The following is a 17,894-nucleotide window of genomic DNA, read 5'->3' on the forward strand; positions in this document are numbered from 1 at the left end:
CAGGCCGGCCGCAGCCGGGCGCGGATCCCGAGCGCCTGCCCTCCCGCTCGCCCGCTCGCCCGCCCGCCCGCGTCCGCCGAGCCAGGTGAATGCGCCTGGCTCTGTCCCGCACGCTCCCCGCGCCCTCGGCCAGCGAGCTCCCCGATCTCTACCCTGCCGGCCGAGTGGGGCACTCAGGAGGCTGGAGCGACCCCGGTCCTTGCTGCTGCTCCCCAGCACCCCTTTCGGCTGCCTGGAGCCCCCTACCTTGTGCTGATCCGTTGGTTGGCTGCTGCGTCTAGCGAGGGAGCCGCAAAGAAGCCGGTAAGGGTGCTAGAAAAGGCTTCCCATATCGAGGAAATTGCACGTGCCAAGGCAGGGAGAGTGGACAGGACGTTGGCGTCAGGACCACCACCACCCCCTCCCCAAATGTGAATCACAAGCAGAGGCGCTCCAAGGTAGCAGTCCCCAGGGCACCTGAAGCCACAGAGGGCCTAGGCTAAGCAGGAAAAAAAACGCCCTCCCACCCAACACACACCAGGAGCGAAGAGAGGGACCTGGATGGGAAAAGAAGCAGGCTTCGGGCTGGCCTGCATCGAGGGGTGTCCTGGGAGCCATGCAGAAGCCCGGGGAACCTCTGTGAGGTGGGGTAACTCAGAACCTGCTGGACTTCTTGGGACATGGACGCAAGCTTCTGATGGGGAGTGTGCAGCGGGCAGTGTTGGAACTTTTCTGGGCAACAAAATGCAGTGGTCTCTCCCTGCAGGCCCAAGTGACTTTGCCTTTGAATTGGGATGACTGGCCCCAAGCTGGCCTAGCACATTATAGGTGGAAGGCATGGTCCCCACCAAATCTCCCGCCAGGCCTGAGGCCCCACAAGTAAACTTCTGGGCACCTGGGAAGGGAGTGAACAGCTGGCTTGGACCCTAGGGTCAAAAGCCAGTCTGTCTGTAGGACCTCAGACCCAACAGGTGAGTCCTGAAACCAGGCGGGAAGGAGGTGGGCCGAGCTAGGCACAGGGAAACCAGCACCTCTGAAAGGACTCTCTGGTCTGAGTTTTATAGATGTGCCTTGGTGACAAGCGGGGAGGGCACACCTACGTGGCTTTGGTTCCTTCTCACCTGTATTTGCAGCTACAATCAGGAGCCAGCAGTGGCTGGGCCCTTCTTTCCTTCCTTCCTTCCTTCCTTCCTTCCTTCCTTCCTTCCTTCCTTCCTTCCTTCTTTCCTTCCTTCCTTCCTTCCTTCTTGGTCTCTGGCTCTTTCCTGGGGTCTAGACAAATCAAGTAAGTCTCAGCACACCTTGAGTGTAGACTTCAGGAAGAATTTCCAGGTGAAATTTTCCAGGGGCTGGCTGCCGAGTGGAATGTGGAGCAGTCAATTGTAAACAGGGTAGTTACACCTTTGTCCCGAGTCTTCCAAAGTCCACATCTTCCAGAAGGCCCACCTATGCCTGTGGGGACACATGGCTGCAGTGATCTGTTTACCAGGTGCTCTTGTCCACCATATGCAGTCTTAGAGCGATCTGGGGACCGCCCAGGGCCCTGCTCATCTTAGGAGTTGTTAGGGTGGGGAGCCGGGGACCACACAGATACCCTACCTGCTGCTTGACCGTGATGACCTTGGACCCCAGTCTTTCTGTCTTCTGTGGTCCATGACCTGGGTAGTGCACAGCCAACGGGGGCTGGGGGAACTGGTGGCTGCTGGGCACCGGGCAGAGCTATGTGGTTGGTTCCCTCTTCCCCAACCCCATCAGTCCTGGGCTGGCTGCCCGCTCTTTTCCCCACAGAGCTGGGTTTCCCTGGGGACCAGTGGCTTGGCCTAGCCCCACACCCACAGCCCAGCCCCCTCCTGGCCACAACTCATGCTAGAAGGAGGGCTGGACCCTCCTGGACCCTGGCCCTCCCTGCCCTGCTGTCCAAGGCCCAGCAGTCTCTCCATTGCTGGGCTGGAAGCAAGGAGCAGTGACTCCCTTGAAAGGAGGTAGGTGGCTAGGGATTGCTAGTCAGAGTAGTGGATGCCAAGACTGGGGCAAGACCCTTGTCACTCCCATTGGAGGGAGGGGGACTCTGGTTCCTAAGGTTTGGTGCAGACTTGGAGGTCTTCCCTTGGAAAACGGAGAGTCCCAGAGTCTCTCCTGGGGAAGTCTGGGCCAGGGTCTCTGCAGCACAGACTACACGGAGAGGAGACGCTAGAGCACAGAGTCTCCAACAGTGCATCCAAAGGTGAGGGAGTGTGAGGGAAGACAGGTGCCACCCGGAGTGCCCACACGCAAGTTCTGAACTTCCCATGCAGGCCTCTTCTGGGACTCCACCCATGCCTTCGTCAGTGTCCACACCTGCACCAATGTCCCATCTCCCTGCAGGTCCTAAATCTGTCCAGCTGGCATGGCAGCTCCAGCGTCTCTGAGGACCACAGGCGGTCCAGTCCTGCAGGGGACATCGTAGACCGTGGACAGCTGGACACCTGCCGCCTGTGCTCCCACCAGCCAGGCCAGGTCTCAGGCCTTTTACCATGGGCAGCTGCTTCTCCAAGCCCAAGCCAGGTACCTCCCTCTCTCTGGCAGCCTCCCCCTCCCTCTCTGCACTCCACCAGCCTCCAAAGTAGGTCAGGCTAGGCAGGAGCCCAGAATGTTAATGCACTGTCTGGAAAGAGGGTGAAGGCCTAGGAAGGCTCTCCTGACTCCCCCATAGCAGCCCCTCTTTGTTTGGGGCATTGTGTGTTATGATGGGGACAGCAGCTGATTCCTCTTAAAAAGTAGAGTCTCGAAGGTTGGGGAAGGGGCTACTTCCTCCATCCCTGGAGATGATAGACCCTGGGGATGTTCTTGGCCACAGTGTGACTTCTTTGAGGCCCAGTTTCCCTCGCTACAAAATGGACCTGGACACTGACCTCTCAAAGAGGCTGGCCGAGTACGACGGGCAGGTCTCTTGACCTCTCATTGCTGACAGGGTATGACGGGCAGGTCTCTTGACCTCTTCTCATCACCGTGTGATATCCGATGTCATCTCTGGGCCTCATCTTTTTGTTTTTCTTTGTTTGGGTTTTTGTTTTTGTTGTTGTCTTGTTTTTTGAGACAGGGTCTTACTATGTAGACCAGGCTGGTTTCAAACTCACAGATATCCTCCTGCCTGTGCCTTGCAAGTGCTGGATTAAAGGCGTGGACCATCATGCCCTTCTCTCGTCTCCATTTATATAAGAAGTCCTGGCTCTACCTAGTCCTAGAGGCTCCAGCCAGATAGGGTCATTCCAAGGTGTCAGAGGACTTGGGATCTGCCCTGCCACTGGACTCATGTCTTTGGGTTTCTCCACACATTCCTCTTCCTAGTCATAACCTCCAGCAAGCAGGACCCGTAGCCATGACGGGATGCAGGGCCCAGTCAGTGTTCCACCCACCCCTGCCCAACTTGCCCTGCCTGGGTCACTCTGGCAGCTTGCATAGCTCTCCTTACACGATACCCATCAGCTCGGTTACCTTGGGACACAGAAGACTTTTCTCCCTTTCCTGGGTCTGTGGTAGGACTTGGGGGAGGGGGCAGAGCTGTGAGCCACTGGAGGTGGTGGTGGAGCCTGCCCTTCCTGCCTTAGTCTGTGCCAAGTCCCTCAGCCTCTGCCACAGGCACCCACTGTCTGTGTCTCCCTTCTCAGAGTGGACAGGGATGTGCCAGCAAGATTCCACGTGAGTCTCATACTGGGTACCTGTGGGACTGCTCGGCTGGCAGGACCAAAGAAACAAGATACCACCCAAAGAGCTGGCCTAACCAGGGACCCCGACTCTCACGCTTCCGAGCTAGAGCTAGCCATTGTCCCCTGACCCGTCCCTTGTCTGTTGATTGTTTTTTGTTTGTTTGTTTGTTTGTTTGTTTTTAAGACAAGATCTCATATAGCCAGGCTGGCCTCAGACTCACTATGGAGTTGAGGATGATCTTGAACTTGTGATCCTCCTGCCTCCACCATCTGGACTTACAGGGGTGTGCCATCAACCATAGCTGTATTCAGTACTAGGTAGAGAACTCAGGGCTTTGGAAATGCTAGGCAAACACTCTACCAACTAAGCTATATCCATAGTTCCTTTTGATGTTTTTTAAAGCTTATTTTTATTATTTTAAATTGTGTGTGTGTGTGTGTGTGTGTGTGTGTGTGTGTGTGTGTGTGTGTGACAGAGAGAGAGAGAGAGAGAGAGAGAGAGAGAGCGCATGTGTCCATGTGTGTGCACACAAGTGCAGGGGCATGCAGAGGTCAGAGGAGTCAGACCCCCTTGGAGTAGGGTTATGGGCTGTTGTGAGCCGCCTGGTTTGGGTGTTGGATCTCAAACTCTGAAAAACTAGTATGTGCTCCAGCTCTGGTATTGTTTTGTTTTGTTTGTTTGTTTATTTGCTTTTAAAAAAGATTTATTTGTTTGTTTATTTTGGTTTTTCAAGACAAGGTTTCTCTGTGTAGCCATGGCTGTCCTGGAACTCGCTTTGTAGACCAGGCTGGCCTTGAACTCACAGAGATCCACCTGCCTCTGCCTCCCGAGTGCTGGGATTAAAGGTGTGCACCACCACTGCCCGGCTGTTTTCATTTTATGTATGTGAGTGTTTCACCTCCCCGTGTGTAAGTGCACAGCGTGTGTGCAGTGCCTGTGGAGGTCGGAGGAGTGCATCCGATCTCCTGAAACTAGAGTTCTTAGTGGTTAGTTGTAAGCCATAGCATGGGAGCTGGAAGTCAAGCCTAGGTCTTCTGCAAAAGCAGCAGATCTTGACCTCTGAGCTACCCTCCCCCCCTTAAAAAAAAAAAGAGTTCTACTGTGTAGCCCTCAATGACCTCACTATATAGACCAGGCTAGCCTTGAATGTGCAGTGAGCCCGCCACCCACTGGAATTACAGGCCTTAGCCATCAACCCAGTTTATGTTTTTTTTTCTCTCTTTTTTCTTTTGGCCCCAGTTTATAGTTTTAAAACTTTGTATTTTAAGGGAGGAGAGATTTATTTTGACTTACAACTTGAGGGGACACATTCTGTCCTGGTGAGGGCCTGGCTGTGGGTGGCTTTGTGGTGTGGGACCTTCAACAGCTGGTTCCATCTTACCCTTTATCCAGATTGTTACAGTATTGCTCTGACTGGTCTCAAAGTGACTGGCTATTCTTACTACTTGGAGGCAATGTTAAAGCTTGGGCTTTTTACCCTCCTACCTGTGTGACCAGGGGCTGATTGCCCCTCTCTGGCCCTCCATGTCCCCATGGGGAAAGCAGGCGGGGTTGCCTGCTGCTGACCCTGGCGTTCAAGAAGCACGTGCAGGTGTGATTTCGTTTCTTCCTCTCTGAGGGGGATTTTGGGTTGCAGCCGCAGCCGCAGGCTGGGGCTCGGACTCCATTCGGGGGTGAAACTCAGGAAGTCTCAGGATGGGGGTATGAGAGTGGGGCCTGGGCATTCAGCAGTGGTCAGCAGGGGCTTGGATGAGACCAGAGCACGTAGCAAACCTTTCTGTAGCGGCTCCCCTTTCTCTGCTGCTCTTCATGGCCGTATCCTAGTGTGTCAGCGTCTGCCCCCTGGGTCCGCATGTCGTGTTCTGGGGGGTCTTTCTCTCTTGAGACAGAGCCTCAGTGTACTCCCGGCTGGCCTGGAACTCATTCTGTAGACCAGGCTGGCTTCGAACTCACAGAGGTCTGCCTGGCCCTGCCTCCCAAGAGCTGCGATTAAAGGCGTCCAGTGTCATGTCTGGCAGTTCTTTGTTCTTCCTAAGACTTTAAGCCAGTGGCTTACCCTTGTCAGAACTGGTAGAAAGTGACTTGAGGCAATGGTCCCCACCACACAAGCATCAGGACCCGGATTCGGATCCCCAGGACCCACATGAAAGCCAGGTGTGTGTGTACCCGTAACCCTAGGATTGGGGGTGGGAGGAGACAGACCATACAGCCAAGTAGCCAATCACTGAGGCCTGGGTTCAGTGGAAGAGCCTGTCTCAAAAAAGAGAGAGAGAAAATGACAGAGAAAGACTCCTGACCCCAGCTGCTGGTCTTCACATGAACACACACATGTGTGTGCATACCCCCATATTCCATAAAACACACACACACACACACACACACACACACACACACACACACACCCCTACCCCCATCCTGAGTGTCCATTCACACAAGTACAATTCTCCTGATCTGGCTATCTGTCTGCCTTTTATTAGGCTTTTGCTTTTTACCGTGTCTGCCAGGAAGCTCAGAGCTAGTTGACAGATCTCTGTTACCAGGGCCTGTATGTGTAGTAGAGTGAGTGCTGAGTGTGAGAGGCCCTGGGTTCTAGCACAAAATCCAAACCAAGCTAAATAAAAAACTTGAAAAACACTACTGCACAGTTTCAAAAGTGGAACTTTGGTTCCAGTTATACACATGATCAGCAAATGGGTAGACGCTCTGCGTTTCTCTCTATCCCCTTTTTGAAGCAGGGTCTCACATGGTAACCCAGGCTGGCCTAGAATTCCCTGGGAAGCCCAGGCTAGCCTTGAGCTCATGACAGTTCTCTGCCTTAGGCTCCCAAATGCTGCAATTACAGGTGTCAGCCACCCCTGCTGGAGACGGAGCTAAGTGTGACTCCGTCGGTGGCCTCTACCATAGCCTGTTTTCTCATTTTGTGACTCAAGTGTCTTGAGGCCTGAGAGGCAATAACAGTGTCTGGTGGGCTGATGGGATCATGGAACTGGGGCTGACCAGCTCTGTGGGTCAGCAGTGTCTGCCACCCAGTCTTCCTTCTGCTGCTTCTCCTGACTTAACGACTCCCCAGGAGAACATCAGTGAGCATGCCTTAGAGCTTTCCGGAAGGAGGAAAGACTGACAGCCTGACTTGGAGTCTCTCTGCACCCCTGCCAGCTGTTCCGTGGACTCCCACAGCTCACACCACTGATGTCAGCTGAGCCTGACATATTTTTCTTCTTAATTCTTCCAAAAACATTCTAACACCATTACATAAAGTGTGTTAGTCCCCACCCCCACATGACAGCCTCCACAGTGTGGCTGTGTCCTCTCCACCATGCCCAGTCAAGGAGCTGCTCTTTGCCTGTGTCCCCTGGGCCTGAGTGGGAGGCTGGGATGCCTGGCTGTGGAGGGGGACTTGGCCCAGCATGCAAGGATCAAGGACCCATTCAGGGCCTACAGAGCCAGAGGATGCACCTGAGTGTGAGCTAGCCACACTGGAGGGATGGGGGTCCAGGGCAGCAACACATGCAGATATGGGCCAGGAGGTGTGCCTCAGCAGTCAGGATGGTCCTTGTAACCTTTGTTTCTGGGGTGTCAGGTCTGAGGTGAAGGGGTTCAGAGGTAAATGCAGGAGAGAGGCTTTGATGCCTGGGGGGTGGAGAGAGGAGCCACCTGCTCCTTGCTACAGTGCATGCTGTGCCGGGGCTTAGCTCCCTCCTCCTCCCTGCTGTAGCAGCCCAGGAGACCGGATTACGGCTGCTCAAAATTCTGTTTATTGTTCCCTTCTAATTAAAAAAAAAAATACCCCAGGCACATCATGGGGATTTTGGGAAATGCAGAAAAGTTCAAAGAAGAAAATGTCAGTCTACAGATACCTGCTCCTGCTCTCCTGGAGGAGCCCACAGACACTGTCCAGGCTCTGTGTGCTAGCCATGGGCCTGCTTCTCTGTGTTGCTCCACTGTCAGGGCTCCAGACCCTGCACACAGAGGCATCAACTCGTTGGGGTTTGGTAAGCGTTGACTGAATCCCAAACTGATGGACATAGCTATGTTAAGAAGTCGAAGGGCTACACACAGAAAAATCCTGTCTTGAAAAAACAAACAAAACTAAAACAAAAAGTTGAAATCTGCACAGTGGTGACACACTTTTAATCCCAGCACTCGGGAGGCAGAGGCAGGTGGATCTCTGTGAGTTTGAGGCTAGCCTAGTCTACAGAGTGAGTTCCAGGATAGCCAGGGGTACACAGAGTAACCCTGTCTCAAAAAACCAAAACTGAAATATATATATATAGAGAGAGAGATTGAAACTGGGGTTTGGAACCAGGTTTGATTCCCAGAACCCACATGGCAGGTCATAACTGTTTGTATCTCCAGATCTAGGGAATCTATTGCCCTCTTCTGGTCTCTGTGGGCACCATGCACACACGTGCTGCCCAGACATACATCCAGGCAAAGCACTCATATGCATAAAATAATTATTTATTTATTTATTTTGGTTTTTCGAGACAGGGTTTCTCTGTGTTGTTTTGGTGCCTGTCCTGGAACTCGCTCTGTAGACCAGGCTGGCCTCAAACTCACAGAGATCCTCCCGCCTTGGCCTCCTGAGTGCTGGGATTAAAGGAGTGCACCACCACCGCCCGGCAATAATGTTTTAAAACATATGTAAGGGGCTGAAGAGATGGCCCAGCAGTTAAGAGCACTGGTTCCTCTTCCAGAGGTCCTGAGTTCAGTTCCCAGCACTCACATGGCAGATTGTCTATAACTATAGTCACAGGGGATCTTCTGGGGTGCAGACAAACATATATATATATATATATATATATATATATATATATGTTTGTCTTATATATATATATATGACATCCACAAAACATCCATGTACATAAATAATTATTTTTAAAAATTTCACGGATAAAGCAGTTGAGGTTATATCCTGTACTTTACGTCCCTTCTGTGGTACCGAGGACGTTGATCCCAGTACTTCACCTGTGCTAAGTCATTCTGCCAAAGCCCTGCCGGGCCTGTGTGCACTCTTTCGCCCCAGGCTGGATTCAAAGCTCATCATGTGTCTGATGGGAATCGAACCTGGGTCCTAGGCAACAACAAGAAGTGCTCTTAACCACTGAGCCAACTCTCCAACCCTAGGCAGTCATTTTTTTATTTTTAATTTTGAAAAGAATAAACTTTTCAAACTGGAATAGGTAGTACCTACCTGTGGTCCAGAATTCAAAGACGTTGTCAGGCAGATGTTGAATGGAGGCTATCGCCGTCCAACTGTATGAGATTGTCTAAAAAAACAAAGCAAACACAACCCAAATAGCAAAACCTTTTCAAAGCTAATGAGAAAGTTCCAAGGGCAGTGATTCTTGTCCCCACACCCACCCTCATCATTTCTTGAGGTAAGGTCTCACTTGGTTTCCTGGGCTGCTCAGCCTCTGGAGCGCTGCCATTGCAGGAGTGTACCACTCTGCCTAGGGAACTCTGTTTCGCCCTGCCCAGCTGTGAATGGAGCTGCAAGTGTGTCTCCAGGCAGAGACGTTGTCTTTGTCCGTCTTTAGATGAGTTGGGCATGGAGGTTCTTTCCTCCAGACATTCCTGGAGAAAATGGCTCCAGTGTGAAGAACTGAGTCTCCTTCACTACTTTTGTCATTGGAAAAGTAAAAGTTTCTGGGATGGCTGGAGCTCGGCGGTGGAGTGCTAGCCTCAGTGCAGACCCTGGGCCCTTCAACAAGAAGGAAATGTACACAAGGGAGCGGAAGTCAGCTACCGCCTGCTGATCTCTGCTCGTCCTGTGGGGTGGGAACAGAGCGGGTTCAGTTAGGGCTCATGGCTGCTTTGTCCACAGTGGAACTCAAGATTGAAGTGGTGCTGCCAGAGAAGGAGCGGGGCAAGGAGGAGCTGTCGGCCGGCGGAAAGGGCAGCCCCCGGGCTTACCAGGGCAATGGCACAGCGCGCCACTTCCATGCCGAAGAGCGCCTGCCCACCCCACAGCCCTACCCCAGCCCTCAGGACTGTGTGGAGGCCACTGTCTGCCACGTCAAGGACCTGGAGAATGGCCAGTGGGTGCTGGGCTGCGAGGGTGGTGGTGGGGCCTGAGGTGGATGGCGTGGGAGAGGCCACACATGAAGGGTTGGGCTGAGGCAGTGGTCTGGAATGGGCTGTGGCTCTTGACTCCCTGGGTGCAGCCTTTGGGCGTCAGCTGCTCTGAGCTTCCCAAAGCCTGGACCCTGGGAGGAGGTGCTTCCAGGAGGACTTCTGGCCTGGCCTCTAACTGAACCCAGCCCCTCCCCAGGATGCGGGAAGTGGAGCTGGGCTGGGGGAAGGTGTTGCTGGTGAAGGACAATGGGGAATTCCATGCCCTGGGCCATAAATGTCCTCACTATGGAGCACCCCTGGTGAAAGGTGAGAAAGGGCAGGGTGTACATGGGAGGTGGGACATGCCATCCATGCCTATATAGGGATTCCAGCAGGCCCCAGCACCCTCATCCCTTTGTGGGGTCTCCTGGGTTGGGGAGAGGTCCAGTACCCAAGGAACCCCAGAGAGCAGTCTCTGGGCACAGCTCTAGACTGGAACCTATTTGCCTCGCCTAGGTGTACTGTCCCGGGGCCGTGTGCGCTGCCCCTGGCATGGTGCCTGCTTCAACATCAGTACTGGGGACCTAGAGGACTTCCCAGGCCTGGACAGTCTACATAAGTTCCAGGTAGGACTGGGAAAGTGGCGTGGTGGGAGCCTGTGGTGTGGAGTCAGGACCGAAGCATCTCAGAGTTTGGTGCTGATGCTGTGCTGTGCCGCCTTCTCAGGTGAAGATTGAGAAGGAGAAGGTGACTGTCCGGGCAAGCAAGCAGGTACCAGGGTGACTCAGGGGTCACCGAGGCCCAGGTTTGAGTGGAAGGGTTTGGAGCAGGTTGGAGGACATCTCCAAAGCCCTGCGGTGGAAGGGAGCCTGGCGTGGGAGGAGATGAGGCTGGGCTGGAGCCTCAGGAACCGAGCTCCCAGCTGCCCTTCCCCCTCCCACCAATCCCAGGCCCTGCAGCTACAGCGAAGGACAAAGGTGATGGCCAAGTGCATCTCTCCGAGTGCTGGCCACAGCAGCAGCACCAATGTGCTCATAGTGGGTGCAGGTTGGTATTGGTTAATGGAGGAAAGGGGAAGCATGGAGGGTGGGAGAGACCTTGGCCTTGGTCTATGGTCCTGTCCCTCAGGTGCTGCTGGCCTGGTGTGTGCGGAGACCCTGAGGCAGGAGGGCTTCTCAGACCGGATTGTCCTCTGCACACTGGATCGCCATCTGCCCTATGACCGGGCCAAGCTCAGCAAGGTGGGAATGGGACAATACGTGGATGTTATTCCTCCAGGTCCCTGTCATGTCCGCGTGGAGCCTTGCTGTCACGACCTGGAGGTCTAGCTGACTCTTTTCTCCAGTTCACCAGGCTTGACTGTAGTGCTCCCAAGAGCTCTGGGTTTGTTGAGTTCTGTCCGATATACCCATGTGACCCAGACTGACCAGACCCTCCCTGGGCTCTGTGTCCTTTACAGTAAAATGGAACATAACTTTCATCTTAGCTCTTGGGAGGCAGAGGTAGGTAGATCTCTGTGCGTTTGATCTACATAGCTAGTTCCAGTCCAGCCAGAGCCACAAACTGAGACCCTGTCTCAAAAAAAAAAAAAAAAAAAAAAAAGGTGTGTGTGTGTGTGTGTGTGTGTGTGTGTGTGTGTGTGTGTGTGTGTATGTATGTATGTATGTATGTATGTATGTATAATGGAAGAGCTACCATCTCACCATCTGGACTTGACTCATGACCATGTTCCTTAGTCCCTGGATGCACAACCTGAACAGCTGGCCCTGAGACCCAAGGAATTCTTCCGGGCCTATGGCCTCGAGATGCTCACTGAAGCCCAGGTACGAGGGGAAGGTTAGAAACAGGCAAAGGAAAAGCTTCACTGGTGGTGCACACCTCCCAGCACTCAGGAGGCAGAGGCAGAGTTGGAGGCCAGCCTGGTCTACAGAGCAAGTTCCAGGACAGCCAGGGCTACACAGAGAAACCCTGTCTGGAAAAAACAACCAACCAACCAAACAAACAAACCGAAAAATAGAAGAAGGAAAAGCTTCAAGGGAACCAGAATGACAGGAAGCCATGTGCACCCCGGGTGTGATGGTTGCTTAGCCCTTTTGTCCAGGCCTGGGACCCAGCACTGACCCATCTTCCCGGCAGGGTGGTTGGGGAGATGGTCTGATCCCAGTTAAGACAAGAGAACCTGGTGGGACTTGGAAGTATAAAGACAGCTTTCAGGGCTTAGGGGATGCCTGGCATTCAGAGAAAGGTGCCCAGGCTGTGAGACTGCCCTGAAATTGCTGCAAGGGGCCTAACTTCTGGGTTCAGAGGATCTTGTGGAAGTAAGAAGTGAGCAACAAGGCCCAAGCCTGTGCCGAGGTCTCACTGCCCACTGGGGTCACAGGTGGTCACAGTGGATGTGAGGAATAAGAAGGTCGTGTTCAAGGATGGCTTCAAGCTGGAGTACAGCAAGCTGTTGCTGGCACCAGGCAGCAGGTAGTGTATGTCTCCTGCCTTGACCAGACACGAGCCAGCTGGGTATCACCCAGGATGGGAGGCCCTCACTAATACCGCTCACTGAATCTCAGCCCTAAGACCCTGAACTGCAAAGGCAAAGATGTGGAGAATGTGTTCACCATCCGCACACCTGAGGATGCCAACCGCGTGGTGAGGCTGGCCCGCGGCCGCAACGCTGTTGTTGTGGGAGCAGGCTTCCTGGGTGAGTAGCTTCAAGGGATGTGCGTGGTGTTTAACTACCATGGCCAGTCCCCAGGATACGCTGACCCTAGGTGTCAGAGTGCCAGCCTTGCCACCCTTGCCCACCTGCCAGGGATGGAGGTGGCTGCCTATCTGGCTGAGAAGGCCCACTCAGTGTCTGTGGTGGAGCTGGAGGAGACACCCTTCCGGAGGTTCCTGGGGGAACGTGTCGGTCGAGCCCTTATGAAGGTGAGCCTATCCCAGTGCCTGGCCTCTGGACACCCTGACTGACTGGCCTACCCCCGGGCTGTAGTCTTACCCACTGCCATGTGCCCGCTTGCTTGTACAGATGTTTGAAAACAACCGGGTGAAGTTCTATATGCAGACAGAGGTGCTGGAGCTGCGGGCTCAGGAGGGCAAGGTGGGTTTTTCTCTCTGCTGCTGCTCTCCGTGTCTCTTCCTGGGCTCAGGAACTGTACCCATCGGCTCACCCACTCCCTCCCCCCAGCTGCAGGAGGTGGTGCTGAAGAGCAGCAAGGTTCTGCGGGCAGATGTCTGCGTGGTAGGCATTGGTGAGTAGGTAGACAAGTAGGCACTAGTGAACAGAACTGCCCATACGCACTCTCTAGTGACCTTGGATCCCTTACCTGAGCCTCAGTTTCCACATCTGTGAAATGGGACCCCAATGGTACCCACTTCACAGGACCATCGGGAAAGGTGTGTACCTGGCTTAGCTCGGCCTTTCACAGAGCAGGTGACTGCTACCAGCTGATACGTAGGGCACAGATAAGCCTTTGATTGGTTCCTATGCCAGCTGACATTGTTTGGGGAGGAGCCAAGCTGGCAGCACAGGGCCGGAGAAGCATGACTTGTGGATCCCCATAGGAGAGTTCTGTAGCATCTATTGGGGCAGACAGCTCCTGGGGCTAAAGGGATGCACAGCCTGTGAATGGGGGCACAGAGGGTAGGATTCATTAAGACCCCGGGTGGGTAGCCTGTAGGTGATTAATCTGGAGCAGGCAGATACACAGGATGGAGAGAGATACGGCTGGAGAAAGATGGGACTGGAGTGTAGATGCATGGCTTCTGTCCTGTTAGGTGCGGTGCCTGCCACAGGCTTCCTGAGGCAGAGTGGCATTGGTCTGGATTCCCGAGGTTTCATCCCAGTCAACAAGGTGGGGGCTGGATGAAGTGGGAAGGATGCTGGGTGGGGCGTGGCTGGAGGTCCCTGTCAGAGCGCTGGCCCTCTCCCCGCAGATGATGCAGACCAACATCCCAGGCGTGTTTGCTGCTGGTGACGCTGTCACCTTTCCTCTGGCCTGGAGGAACAATCGGAAAGTGAACATCCCACACTGGCAGATGGCCCATGCCCAGGGTACGGCCAGCCCGAAGCAAGTTAGGGGCTGGAAGGCCATCCCAGGGCCTCAGCCACCTTCAGGCCCATTCCCCAGTTCTTGATCTGAGGTCTTAAGTTCAAGGTGGTGGCTTGTTGGACGAGTCTCGTCCAGTGACCAATCAGTGAGAGTGGCCCGTCTCCAGAGACCCTCTGAATGCCATTTAGCTGGGCCAAACCCTCTCCATCCTGATTGCCATTTTACTATCAAGGTCATATATTTGGCAGAATTCCCCCTTGACCAGCATTCACCATGGAGGGAGAGAAAGAGTTTATTTAGTAGGCTAGCTTCTTACTCGGGGCCTGTCTCTTCCACCACTATAATATCTCTGTGAACTCAGTTGCTTTATGAATCCCTGGAGGCAGCTATGTAGTCCAGACTGGGTTGGGTTATTTGCTGTTTGTGGAGCTGCCTCCCCTAACATTTGGTAGCCACCAGGTTTCCTGAGCCTCGTGGACTACGTACAGCTGCTCTCAATCCCTGAGATGCAGGGAGCAGAGTGTTGCCCACTCCAGGGAGTTCCCCCATACATCTACTTTCCTTTAATTTCTCCTTCACCATTATCTGGAGGGCTGATAATAATGCTATCTCCCAATTCCAGTATCTGTTCAAATCCAAGGTCTAACGCTGCTGCTAGAGAATAAGGAACCAAAGGCTAATCCTCGGCCAAATATAATTAGGACTTAGGGCTGGCCATAGCTTCTTAAATGTACCCAACTATGGCTTCAGGCGGGGCTTCAGGAAGTAGACAGCCACCTGTGCTGACTCTGCAGGCCCTGCATGGGCTGCCGTTTCTTCCTCTGGCCTCTGTCTTCCAGTTTAGTCCCTCATTAGACCTGGTATGGCTGGTTAGTTTTCTGTGTACACAATTGTGAAGTAGTTCACAACCCCAGTAGACCTTTCAGATGTACAACAGATCATTCAAAGAGGAGTGATGTCAGTGGGTCTCTTGGGGCCCCAAACCAGTTAACATATCCAAAGATGGGCTACGGCGGAATGTGATGCCTTTTTTTGGGAGTCCTGGACAGCAACCGTACCTGTCAAGGGTCCCCAGAGTGGGCTGAGGGCGGGCGGTGTTGGGTCCCCAGAGTGGGCTGAGGGTGGGCGGTGTTGGGTCCCCAGAGTGGGCTGAGGGTGGGCGGTGTTGGGTCCCCAGAGTGGGCTGAGGGTGGGCGGTATTGGGGTGGTGAGGGAAGGATTGGGCTCTAACCACCCTGGGTCTTTCAGGGCGGGTAGCAGCTGAGAACATGCTGGCACAGGAGGCAGAGATCAACACGGTGCCCTATCTGTGGACTGCCATGTTTGGCAAGAGCCTCCGCTATGCGGGTAACTAAAAGTCTGTAGAGGGTAGCTAAAAACCCATCATGGGGATGGGGGCTGAGCCAACAGCAGTTAGGGGTAGGGCCCGAAGGCACTTTGGGATTAAATGTGGGGGTTGGGTCCAGTATGAACTAAGAATTGGCAAACAAGTGGCTTAGTGCAGGTGTGGTTGTGAACGATAGTCCCAGCAGTCTGGAGGCTAAAATGGGAAGATCAGGAATTGAAGGTCAATTTGGGTTCAATGTTGAGACTTAGCTAGAAGAGGGTTGGTGGGATGGCTCAGTGGTAAGGGTTCTTACTGCCAAACTCATGATCTGAGTTTGATTCCCAGGACCTGCAGAGTGGAAGGAGAGAATCAATTCCTGCAAGTTGTCCTCTGACCTCCACACATGCACGCGCGCACACACACACACACACACACACACACACACACACACACACACACACTAAATGTAATTAAATTTTTTAAAAAAGGAGTGGGAGCCAGACAATGGTGGCAAATGCCTTAGGCCAAGCACTCAGGAGGCAGAGGCAGGCAGATCTCTGAGTTCGAGGCCAGCCTGGTCTACAGTGTGAGCTCCAGGACAGCCAGGGCTACACAGAGAAACCCTGTTTGGAAAAACCAAGACAGAGATAGAGAGGGTGAAGGGGAGAGAGGAGTAGGGAGGTTGTTTAGACAGGAGTTAAGAGGGCAGGGTAGGGAGCCAGCCTAGGAAGACTGTTCCCTTTCCCAGTTCACATGGGCACCCTCCCACAGGCTACGGAGAAGGCTTCGATGATGTCATCATTCAGGGGGATCTGGAAGAACTGAAGTTTGTGGCTTTTTACACCAAGTGAGATAAATGGGGTGCAGTGGGAGCGTGGAGCAGGGGGAGTGCTGCTGGGAACGGGTGGTCAGTGTTAGCAAAGCAGGGGGGGGCTTGTCTGAAGGGAGGAGAATGGGAAAGAGGGGTAGTTGAGCGGGAGGCATCGCAAATATGAGGAGGCGTAATGACTCTTCCACCATCAGACAATACTGTGTCTTCTGGATATCTGGGGTAAGTGTTGGAACCGAGGTAGGTGTCTACGACTAGGAGAGGCACACAGGTAGAGAAAAGGTGACGCTAAGGCTGGGTCCATCCCTGCACCGTGCTGGAGCTTCCTAGGACAGCTGACAGTGCTGGGGCCAGTGGAGACCCGGGTGCTCAGGACATCCTGTTTTCCTGGACAAGAGCTTCCCAGCACCCCAGAACAGAAGGTGTTAGGATCTTCAAGGATCATTGCTAGTGGTCCTCAGCCTCAGGCTCCTTCTCTCTATAGAGGTGATGAAGTGATTGCTGTGGCCAGCATGAACTACGATCCCATCGTATCCAAGGTGGCTGAGGTGCTGGCCTCAGGTCGAACCATCCGGAAGCGGGAGGTGGAGTGAGTGCGGGTGTGGGAGGTCTTGGGGGTGTGTGTGGGTGTCCTGGTTAGGACCTCTCAAGTTCCCATGGCAGCCTGTTGCCCCCATACTTCTGTAGAGCTCTTCCCCTCACTTTTAGTTCTAATGGCTCCTGGTTAGCATGGGGGATGAATTTGTGATTTAGAAGCTGACAAGATGTGATTGCAGAAGCAGAAGGGAAACAGGTGTGTGTGCCCCAGAGCGGAGCCAGTGCTGTGAGATGGAGGCACAGTCCACTACTTGAGTGAGCCCAAGCCTGGGACTCCTGACCAATGTGATTTGTGCTAAGCCTAGGTGGGGAAACACAGCTAGTGATGCTTCCATATATGCCATACACAGAGATGGGGGGTGGTTGTAGGACATCTGGGAGGCGCTGGACACTAGTCACTACTGTACACCAGCACAATGCCAGTGAGAGTCCCCAGAGCTTGACCTGTGTACAGCGAACTTCCAGGAACTAGGACAGGCCGGAGGTGACTGAGGGGCTGAAGGCTACCTGGTGGGTAAATCCTAGGGTGGAAACACACAAGAGCCAGGGCAGACCTGATAAATGACATGCTTTCTCTGGCCTTCTGTTTCCCCGCTTGCCTTCGCAAAGGCTGTTTATGCTGCACGGCAAGTACGTGTGTTCTGTCGTTCCCACTGACTGTTCTGAGCCCTTCTTCCCCCAGCCCGGTTATCGGACCCTCCTACCCTGCCCAAGTCCATTTCCCTGCTGGGCACCGGACTTTGACACGTAGCGGTCTCCGCTGCTGTTCACGGTGCCTAGAGTGGGGAGCCTACTCTCTTCTGCCCCAACTCATCATCCTCTCATCCCTGCAGAACCGGTGACATGTCTTGGCTCACAGGGAAAGGATCCTGAGCTCTCATGTGGTGGACCTGAGCAGGCCTCTGGGGCACCAAGGTCAGAGACCAAGTCCTGGGGGCAAGTGCCAATCTCCAATTTCCCAGGATCCCCCAGGGTGGAATCTGAGTCCTCCCACGGCCTGCCTTCAACTGTCTGCCTCCCCTCCAGAGAGGCTCCTGCTGCCTCCAGAAGATGGTCTATTCCCAAGGCCTCAGCTGTCACTGACAGCTGGTTTTAACGGAAGGACAGGCTCTGCCTCTGTTTCCTCTCTTAGGACTATCTTCCCAGCAAGACCCTGCAACATTACCCTGAAATTAAAACATATGTTTCTGCAGATCTGTGTCCCAGTGTAATTTGGCCAACACTTGAGGAAGAGCCAGGTATGGTGTGACATGCCTGTAATAACAGAAGTTTGAGCTACATGAGATCTTGTTTTGTTTTCAAGAAGCCAGAGGCAGCTTTTGTATTTGCCCACTTAAGAAAGACAGGAGCTGCGACCTGAGGCAGACCCCAT

General features: G+C 53.7%; 1 protein-coding gene across 4 annotated transcripts; it reads left to right on the plus strand.

The window, feature by feature from the left end:
• Aifm3 (apoptosis inducing factor mitochondria associated 3) lies at positions 1-17,714 on the plus strand. 4 transcript variants are annotated; one of them, XM_052740037.1, is made up of 21 exons: positions 1-303; positions 2,344-2,523; positions 9,494-9,707; positions 9,941-10,050; positions 10,240-10,349; positions 10,450-10,494; positions 10,674-10,770; positions 10,852-10,964; positions 11,460-11,546; positions 12,104-12,195; positions 12,288-12,418; positions 12,530-12,645; positions 12,746-12,817; positions 12,905-12,968; positions 13,495-13,571; positions 13,654-13,771; positions 15,018-15,116; positions 15,868-15,943; positions 16,410-16,514; positions 17,132-17,152; positions 17,356-17,714. In XM_052740037.1, the coding sequence occupies exons 2-21, from the start codon at positions 2,493-2,495 to the stop codon at positions 17,393-17,395; spliced, it is 1,818 nt and encodes a 605-aa protein (XP_052595997.1). In that variant the 5' UTR covers positions 1-303; positions 2,344-2,492; the 3' UTR covers positions 17,396-17,714. The 4 variants fall into 4 exon arrangements, with proteins under 4 accessions (XP_052595997.1, XP_052595994.1, XP_052595998.1 ...); XM_052740034.1 differs by having other exon boundaries at positions 17,132-17,714; XM_052740038.1 differs by lacking the exon at positions 17,132-17,152 and having other exon boundaries at positions 2-303.
• Positions 17,715-17,894: the final 180 nt, after the last annotated feature.

Source organism: Peromyscus californicus, unplaced genomic scaffold (assembly GCF_007827085.1).
Source record: "Peromyscus californicus insignis strain IS unplaced genomic scaffold, ASM782708v3 Scaffold_16__1_contigs__length_79575227, whole genome shotgun sequence".
NCBI classification, from domain to species: Eukaryota; Metazoa; Chordata; class Mammalia; order Rodentia; family Cricetidae; genus Peromyscus; species Peromyscus californicus.